Raw genomic sequence first — 9929 nt, 5'->3', positions numbered from 1 at the left:
TTCTGCACATATGTGTGCCATATCAATAGATTCAACCACATAAAATTTTCCTTGCGTGAATACTACTTGTTGAAACTTGAAAGAGTAAGGATTGATTTCTCTCCAACACTACTATTTTAAAAAGTGCTATAATTGTCCAAAATCTGAACAAATTTGATTTTTTTTCAATAGCGCCTATACTGAAATCATCTGAAATAAGAATTACTGTATTATTTTTTTACTAAGAAAACGTCTTTAATAGGAGTAAGAAATTTGGGGTTTTGATTAGGGTGTGTGTTGAGTAGACCACAAATCACAATAAATAAATGAAAGAGTTTGTTAAATAAAATAATTGAACCAAAAACCTCAATCATAGACCTTCATTAGAAAAAGCAAATTACAAAAACAAAAAAGCTCCCTTTCCCTCTTCAACACTTGAAACTCCTCCTCCTCCGCCGCCGCCGCCGCGATGAGAACGAGCAACCACCTGATCGGTTTCCTGAACTTCCTAACCTTCCTCCTGTCCATCCCCATCCTGGGCGGCGGCATCTGGCTGAGCACCCGCGCCAACAACACCGACTGCGTGAAATTCCTCCAGTGGCCCATCATCATCATCGGCGTCGCAATCATGGTCGTCTCCCTCGCCGGTTTCGCCGGCGCCTGCTACCGCAACATCTTCCTCATGTACCTCTACCTCTGGGCCATGTTCCTCATCATCGCCGCCCTCATCGGCTTCATCGTCTTCGCCTACGCCGTCACCGACAAGGGCTCCGGCCAGCCCGTCCTCAACCGCGCCTACCTCGACTACTCCCTCACCGACTACTCCGGCACCTGGCTCGCCGACCGCGTCACCAGCCCCTCCTACTGGTCCAACATCCGCTCCTGCATCAGAGACTCCCACGTTTGCCGCAACATGGCCAGGAACTTCAACGGCGTCCCTGAAACCGCCGACATCTTCTACACCAGAAAACTCACTCCTATTCAGGTTTAATTCCAATTTCAATTTTTCGATCTGGGTTTTTTGTTTCTTCAAAAGGGCTTTGTTTTTACTTTGTGAATTTGCATTGATTGATTCCAAGGTTTGATCTTTGAGTTCGATTATTGCTTGTGATTAGAGAAAGAAGGTTTTTTTTTTACAGTTCAGAGTCAATTAGTCAGAGAGAGAGATTATGATACCCTAACCACCCATTTTTGTCGTTTAATAATGGAAATTGAGACTATCGTCATCTACTTTTTCTCCAACAAAGTAGATATTTGATGTAAAAAGACGAGAACAATTATTTTTTTTGAATCGGTAATTAGCTGTGGCTGTTTTGAAATTCATCTCTGGCTTTAATTAACCAATTTTCCTTTTTGGCGCATAAATGAATAAATTAATCTTTTGGGTTATTGTTTTATTGTTTGATTCTATTGATGGTCTATTTGGATTTCCATCTCAAAAATGTTTTGATTCAAATCGTTTGAATTGTTATTTATATATATGTCGATGCAATCAGATTCTTTGTGTGGTTTCTTTGCTCCCTTACCTTAAATATACAGTGATTCCTTTGTAGTAGTAAAATTTTTGTATACCAGATTCGAGATTCTCTTTTCAATTTAGTGTCGTTTTGAGATCTCAAAAGGCAACAAAGGTTTCTTTATCATTGTCTAAACTTTTCCAAGATTTCTAAAACTTTATGGAAGGGAAGTTTTCACGAAATTGGTAGGGTATTTTTTACCTATTGTGCAACTGCCAATGACGTGCTCCATACTTCTTCACGTGGTCCGAGTAATAAGATGAAGATGGGACCTTTAATTATTCGGTATGGTGATTGAAAAGTTATAGGTGCATCCTTTTAAATTCAATACTATTATTATTGTTATGATTCCTCTTAAATGGAGTAGTTGGAAACCTTTAGCAGCTGATTTGAAAAGTTTTCAAGAAATACTTATTAAACTATAGTCTGAAATGAATTTGGTGGAGTACTAAAAATGGGGAGGGAATTTTGTGTGCTTGCTTGTATTTATTGTGTGCCATACTTTTCTAGTACTATTGGGAATTTTCTTGGAACTTTTAGATGCATACTTTTATCTAAATATGATGTCGACGTAGTTGGATAAAATAAATACTTGAGAGATTTATGCAAGTCTTTTTCTTGGAAGTAATGAAATTATTTGCCGTGTGATCGATCACTAATCATGCTATTAAGATATATTAGATGTAACACTTAACAAAAATAGTGTCACACCTTCACGAAAAGTATAAAAGACTTTCATGTTGATAATAGGAGATTTCTTGCATCATCATCCTTGTCTCACTTTCTTTGGTTTACAAGATTCATAGTTGATTTTGGTGAGCAAAGGAATCAAGGTGAAAATAAAGTACTACTGCTATGCAACAAAAAGACTTTATAGTGATGGTGAAAAGCACTTCTTCAAATCTTTTTGGCTTATTTCATGTTTCCATTTTATTTGGAATATGAAATAGTGTATGTTGTGATGTAACACACATCTCATAGTGAAGCATTGTTTGCTATGTAGTCTGGATGTTGCAAGCCTCCCACATCATGCGGCTACGTCTACATGAACGAGACGTATTGGGCGCCTGGAGCAGGGCTCGTGGGGACTGATCCGGATTGTTTGAAGTGGAACTACAACGACCAAGAGCAGCTCTGCTACGACTGCGACTCCTGCAAGGCTGGTGTGCTGGCAAGCTTGAAGAAGAGCTGGAGGAAGGTCTCTGTCATCAACATCGTCATGCTCATCATCCTCGTCATAGTGTACTGCGTCGCCTGTGCAGCCTTCAGACACAACAAGCGGATCGACAACGACGAGCCCTATGGGGAGACCCGGATGGAGAAGTCGCGGCCGAGCAGGATACACTTCTGAGTGTGAATAACAGAGATTTTCAAGAAATTTAAACAGTGTGGGATTTTCAGTTTCTTTGTCAGTGTTTAGTAGATGATGGGAAAGTTGCTTGGTTAGTTTTGTTTTGAAAGAAAATATCTTGTGTAAGTATTTTGTTATCATACTCTCTTGCGTCTTCATGATAGGGATCGAGAGAGAGAGAGTGTGCGTGCACATGGAGAAGTAGTGTATAATACATATGGGGTGTTTTTGCTACTCCAAGAAATTTAAAAAGTTGGCATGTTTACGCAACTAAATTGATTTTTTAGTGTTGTTTTGGCAATTAAGTTAGGTAATTCTGTTGCAGAGAGAGAAAGCAATTGCATGTGCAGGAGAATTCTTCAGACATGGATCCGAGGAATCGGGAATGTGGGTGGGGGCAATTTCAACTAAATCCGTTGAATTCAAATTATAATAGTAAGTCGTTGCTATTTTTGACATCAGATATCAATATCATGTGATCAATATATGAGTAACTTTTATTCATTGATCCTCAATAAATGAGTGACTTAACCCAAGGATTGATGTTACAGTGTTATGGAACTCATCCACCCTTAACCAAATAGCAGCAACTTTATTTTTGGGCTAGTTATCTCATCCTTCAAGATGTCTACAAATCACTACGATGAATATTCTCTAATTTGCCGGTGGATACTCTTGATGACTTGATCTAATAACAACAAAAAATGAGTAACTTATTTTCCTTTTGTTATTTTGACCCGTTTCCAAAAGTTTTTGAATTTTCCGAATTTTGCAAATAAGTAGTACAGCTGCCCCTTATTTTTAGTTTTTAAAATTGAGGTTTCTATGAAGTATGAAAATGAGAGAAAAATAGTGTAATTTAATTTGTTCGAAAATTCCTGGGCATTCATCCGAAAATCCACAAATCGGTTATGTATCAACTTTTGTAAGTTGACAACTAAGTTTTAGTTTTAGCTAGCTATCTTAAAGAGGTTAGTGTTACATATGAACACTTGTATTTAATTATGTTGTAGCACATTTTCTTATCATAGTATACTGTATTTTCTTTTCCATATTAGACTTTTAATTGATAATAAGTCGTTAGCCGGTAAGGATCTCCTCATCCACTTTTCCTCCTCCATTCCTCATCCACTAATATAAAATTGACACATGGATCCATTTTTATATATAAAAAAATGCCTACTAAAAGCTTGCTCCATTCCTCATCCACTACATTCTTCATACATTATATGGAATTATGGATCAAACAAAAAGATGTCATCAATCAACAAACTCAAACCATACATAAGTTGAAGCAGTACAGCTACGCTATATGCATTTGATCTGAAGAAATGAAAGCATTCTCTAAACTAACCGAATTAGAAACATCCTCAGTCTCAAAGGCGCATATATTTATTCTCGTGCAACAACAATAATCAGAAATCAATAAAGCAAATACAAATGCACAACCATTCAGACGATGATACAAAGCCAAAATCAACAAAAAATTAGCAGATTCCTTACACACATATATAAAAATGCCTACTAACAGCCTGCTCCATTTCTAGATTACCCACAAAGCAGCAACTGCAAAATTTCAAATATACTCCAACCAAGCAGCAAAAATAATGAAATCATTAAATTACCATAAAAATTTAAAAATAGTTCACAGCAAAATAATTGAGTTCATCAATCTTTTTCCACTTCAAGCTCAAACACAATTGGTCTTAGTGCATGAAAATTTCAAAAATAGCAAACACAATCTTTTTGTATGCTTCTAAACAATTACTTGTGAATGCTTTTTATTGAATGGCATGTTGTGAGCTTCAATGGAGAAGCTTCAATGGAGAATGGGAGAAATACTTCCCGTTAGTAATAAAGTAGAGAGGCGCTGATTTTAAAAATGGAAGATAGAAGGGTTGTTTTGATTTGGCGCTGATTTAGTTCGGTTCATGAATTAGATTTGATTAGGCATTTTTTTATATATAAAATGGATCCATGTGTCAATTTTATATTAGTGGATGAGGAATGGAGGAGGAAAAGTGGATGAGGAGATCCTTACCGGTCATTAGCATACTAGTACTACTAAATTAAGTTTAGATGTGAAAATTTGAGAAAAGATTAAAAATAGAATAGAAAATTAGCAGTAAATCTGATTAAAATCATGAAGACAATGGGATATTTAACCAAATTTAATTTCTAAAATTTTTATAGCCTTAAATAGTTATATCTTATCAAATGCTTGATTTGGAACTAGAATAGGTAATTTGCCTTAAAATTTTTAAACTTTAGTGAACTTCAAGTTTTCATCTTGATTCACAATTTGTCTAAAGTTGTTTATGAAGAGACAGACACCCTGTTGGGCCTTCTTAATTCCAAAGATGAGCCCTAAATAAAATTGAAAGATTGGGCCAATCTTTATAAACATTATTGCTAATAAATCTATAATAAAGAAATTATTAGCGAAATTAATTCAGATAGTTACATTAGTCCATTTACTCATATTAATGATTGTACTATTTTATCTTAACAGAACCAATATTTTTCCAACAATTTTTTTAGCTGCAATTCAAATCAACATTAAGTTCAGTAGCCAATCATTTTTGTCATATACTAAAGTTATATAATGAGTACATTGTTAAGATTTTTTATTGGGCTAGTAATTCACACTAATAATTAGTAAGCCCATTGGGGCCTTAGTTAATTTATAAGTACTATAAGGCCTTAGTTAATTTATAAGTACTATAATAATTAATAAGATCACTAGCTGTATTCCTCATTCTTTAGTGCGTATTTCCCAATCATAACAAAAATCATCAGCATTTTTTCGTATCGAGTGCGATTTTTTTAGATTATACTATCAATCAACCAATAAATTTATTTAAACATTAGTACTACTTTCTTGAAGAAGAATATGTATATAAAGTTAGTCTTGATGGCTAAACTAATTTCTTGGCTGCGTGGGCCTCTTAAACGAAAAAGGGTACAACTAAATTCTTACGTTAGACCCAAAAACATTGATTTGGCAGTTCAATTCTTTCATGTTTCTTAATTTCATTTACTGTACAATTTATTGATTTAACGATTAACAAAACATCACATGTCAACAAGAGCGCCCCATGGTAATTTGTTTAGAAAAATAGTACTCCCTCGTAATAAATATGCTTTGTGTCCTTTCGTTTTTTTGATTTTTTTGTATTTAGCCATTGTGACTTCCTTGATTACCTCTAGTGTCTAGTCTGTGTCCCCTACTACTCATGGCAGATATATGCTCATCTCAGCCTTGATCTCAAGCATCACTACGATAAATTGTTTAAATCATATTCGCTTTTAAATTTTCTAGTACTGTCTACATACGTAAATACAAGAAAACTTTAGTAAATTTTAATGACATAGTACTATATGACTATGGTTAAATTATATTTTACCTACAGTGAGTTTTTTGTTCTTGTTATTTATGGTTATAAGATCCGGTGGATTAAGAAAATAAATAATGCTAAGATGTATGCTATCCATTTGCTTCTGTTTTCTTGTGTTTATAGATGTTTTTCATTAGGGTGTCTCCACCGTCGCCCTTTCCGTTCGCCCGTCGGCGACGGGCGACCGGACGTCCGCCGTAGTGAGCGGGACGTCCGCCCACGCCCGTCCCGAGTGCCCCTGCGATGGGCTCGCCCCTCACGTCGACGTCCGACCGGACGTCCGCCACTGTGGCGAAGGTCGGACGTCCGACATTTTTATTTAAAAAAAAAAAAAAACTTTATAAATAGGGCTCCCCCAACTTCATTTCATTCACACCACTTGTGTTGACAAGTTTCTCTCTCTAAATCTACAAATTTCATTTCTACTACAATGGAGTACAATAGAAACTCCCCCACCACGAGCGGAGGAAACACACCCTCGATTCCCATTGGATCGGAGGGAAATTTTGCGGGGATGAATCCCCAAATGGCGGGGACGGCGGGGATGAATCCCCAGATTGGCGGGGATGGCGGGGGTGGGGCGGTATGCCGGCGATGACTCCCCAAATGTTCTACACTATGTACACTTGGATGAGTCAGATGGGTCAGATGATGTCAGGGGCAGCGGGGTTGGGCGGTATGCCGCCAAATATGGCGGGGGTGGGAGGGATGATGCCCGGGGCAGTGGGGATGGGCGGTACGCCGCCAAATATGTCGGTGGGTGGGTCGATGGAGAGGCGGAGCCCGAGGACGCCTAGGGAATCTGTGTATCGGCCATATATAGATTTGTTGGCCGATGATTCCCCTAGTACTGTTCCGGAGACTCAGTACGCCGGCATCGAGACTTTCTCTTTTGAGGATCCGGGGCTATCGCCGATCCGTGAGACTCCCGATGAGGCGGAGCCAGCTGCAAGGGGAAGGAGCAAAGCCAAGGGCAAGGCCAGAGGCGGGGGTAGGGGCAAGGGCAAGGGCAAAGTCCCAAGCTCTTCATCGCACACGGGGGCATAGGAGGAGGAGGGCGAGGATGAGACTGAGAGGAGGACGATCTGGTCCGTGTGGGAAAATGCCGCGCTTGCGAAGGCATGGATCGGTGTTGTAGAGGATCCCTATGTCGGGGCGAACCAGTATGTTGACCGAATGTAGCATCGCATTAGTGCCGCCTACCGCAACGTCAAACCGCCTGGGGCGAAGCCTCGCATACCCGAGCAATGCCGGAAACAGTGGCTTCGGTTGAGGCCTAAGCTCAGTCGTTTTGCCGCCCTCTACCAAAACAACATGCGCATGGTAACCAGCGGCATGTCTAAGGATGATGTGAAGAGACAAACCTTGGCCCAGTACCCCAACCGAGACTTGAACATCAGAGAGTTTGACCGGTGGGAGGCCTTTCTCGTGGTCAAGGATTCGCAAAAGTTTGCGCTTGGTGTCGAATCAGGCTGGAAGCGGACGAAGATCAACTCTTCCGGTGAGTACAGCAGCAGTGCTGGTTCGCACGAGCTCCCCGAAGCCGAGGAAGAGGCCCCGCTACCACGAACAGACTCTCGCCGTCGTTGGCGCCCGATGGGGCAACAGGCTGCGCAACGGATGGCGAAGGGAAGCGGCAGCGGCAGCGGGTCCTACGAGGTCGAATCGGAGGCCCCGGGAGGCCCAGAGGACGACATCCTCGCCCGTGCGCAGCAAACAAAGACTCTGATGCAGAGCACTATGAAGTGGTATAACACGCAGGATCCAGTGTTGAAAAGGCTGTGTAAGGAGGTGGTCGACCAATGTCGGCGCGATTTAAGGCTGCCACCCATTGATGATTATGGCGTCGAGATCGGGGGCGGGGACGTCGGAGGCGGCAGCGGCACGGGCGACGGGGACGAGGACGAGGAGGAGGAGTGAGAGCCGAGGGTATTATGTAATTTTATTTTTAAACTATGTTTTTTTTTAAAATTATGTAATTTTTTTTAATTATGTAATGTAATTTTCGTATTTCCCGTTCGTATTCGTGTCGAATTTTAATTCCGTGAATTTTAATTTTAATTGTGAATTAATTTAATTGTGGGAAGGGCTAGTGGAAGGGCTAGTGGGAAGGGCTAGTGCAGTGGGAAGAGCTAGTGATGTGGCAGTGAAATGGGAAGGGCTAGTGCTAACGTGACATGCAGTTTTTGTGGGAAGGGCTAGTGGAGGGGCGAGGGGGAGGGGCGCCACTGGAGACCCCTTTATTAATACTAGTTTTGTATAGAGTGTTTATTTTTGTTTATACAGTGATTTGATTGCGTTTTTGTTGTGGGTTATGTTCTAAACTGTGCATGTACTGCCATTGCTCGCCAATTTTTAACTCCGAGTATATCTTTTGTATTAAAAAAAAAACTGAAAAGATATGTTTTTCGTACACTTGTTTGCTATGCAAAGAAGATCATATATGGTAAAACTCAATATTCTCCATTTCAAATGAGAATTCTCCTTGTCACGAGAATGTGAAAACCATTTTCAATCATTGAATGATGAAATTTTTTTAGTGAACCATCTCTTTAATGCATGAATATAGTTCTTTAGGTCAAACCTTAGCAAAATATTTACACATGTACATTCTTGGCGGATCTAGAATTCGTATTATATTAATGAGTAAAAACACATTAATTAGGCTCACAATTCGGGTCGAGTCCACTTCCGATTTTGAACGATATGATATGTGTGTGTTCGTATGTGGAATGTCATTAATTAGGTATACAAACTTAGGTATGTATCACTGGCAATGAAAACGAATGTTATTTGGTCAAGAATGTTTGGCCAATTAATTATATTGTCATGCAATATAGTGTTATTTATTGAGAATAAGGTATTCATTTATTTACATACTACAAAAAAGTTAATAATTTGATTAGTGGACTGTGGACATAGGCGTAAATTATTTGATTTATCCATTGCGATTGCGATTTTTCTTTCATATATTGCATTAAACTAATAATCTAGTCAAACGGAAGCATTAACTAACTTTGATTAGTCAGACTCCCTCAAGGACCACCAGAACTAGACTTACTAGAAATATATTACTAGCATATCATAATAATAATAATAATAATAATAATAATAATAATAATAATAATAATAATAATAATAATAATAATAATAATAATAATAATAATAATAATAATCTATATCCATGTCAATATTTTCGTTTGGATCAATCAATTATTTATCATCACTTATCAATCAAGTTATATTTCACTACAAGCGTTATAGCTAGCACACAAGGCGCTCGAAGTGTGCTAGCAAATTGAACGGTTGCGAGTACGTTTGAAAGCTTTTAGCTAGCATGAGGGTGCTTGCAAATGGCCGCATTTTTTGTAGTGTCTCTTACAAATATATTATTTATTTTTGGAAATTTTTATATATTGAGTAAAAAAGATACTCCCTCCGTTCCATAGTAATGGAAGTGTTTTTCTTCAGCACGGAGATTAAGAAAAATTGTGTTAAGTGAGTTTTTTTTTTTTTGTCGGATTTCAAGTTAGGTGAATTAAGTAAATGGAGAATAAAGTGAAAAAATGAAAAAAAGTAGAGAGATGAAGAATAAAAAAAGTAAGAGAGGGTAAAGTAGGTGTGGAAAGATGTGTTGACTTTTACTAAAAAGAGAAATAACTTTATTACTATGAAATGTATCAA

The 9929-nt window shown here is 38.5% G+C and overlaps 1 protein-coding gene across 1 annotated transcript; it reads left to right on the top strand.

The window, feature by feature from the left end:
• Nucleotides 1–335: 335 nt before the first annotated feature.
• Nucleotides 336–3081, top strand: LOC125188780 (tetraspanin-3-like). The gene is made up of 2 exons (XM_048085833.1): nt 336–964; nt 2500–3081. Exons 1-2 carry the CDS (start codon nt 449–451, stop codon nt 2845–2847), a joined length of 864 nt encoding a protein of 287 aa, XP_047941790.1. The 5' UTR covers nt 336–448; the 3' UTR covers nt 2848–3081.
• The last annotated feature ends 6848 nt before the right edge of the window (nt 3082–9929 follow it).

This window comes from Salvia hispanica, chromosome 5 (assembly GCF_023119035.1).
Source record: "Salvia hispanica cultivar TCC Black 2014 chromosome 5, UniMelb_Shisp_WGS_1.0, whole genome shotgun sequence".
NCBI lineage: Eukaryota > Viridiplantae > Streptophyta > Magnoliopsida > Lamiales > Lamiaceae > Salvia > Salvia hispanica.
The sequence above is the reverse complement of the archived record's forward strand: the minus strand, read 5'-3'. Positions and strand labels throughout refer to the sequence as shown.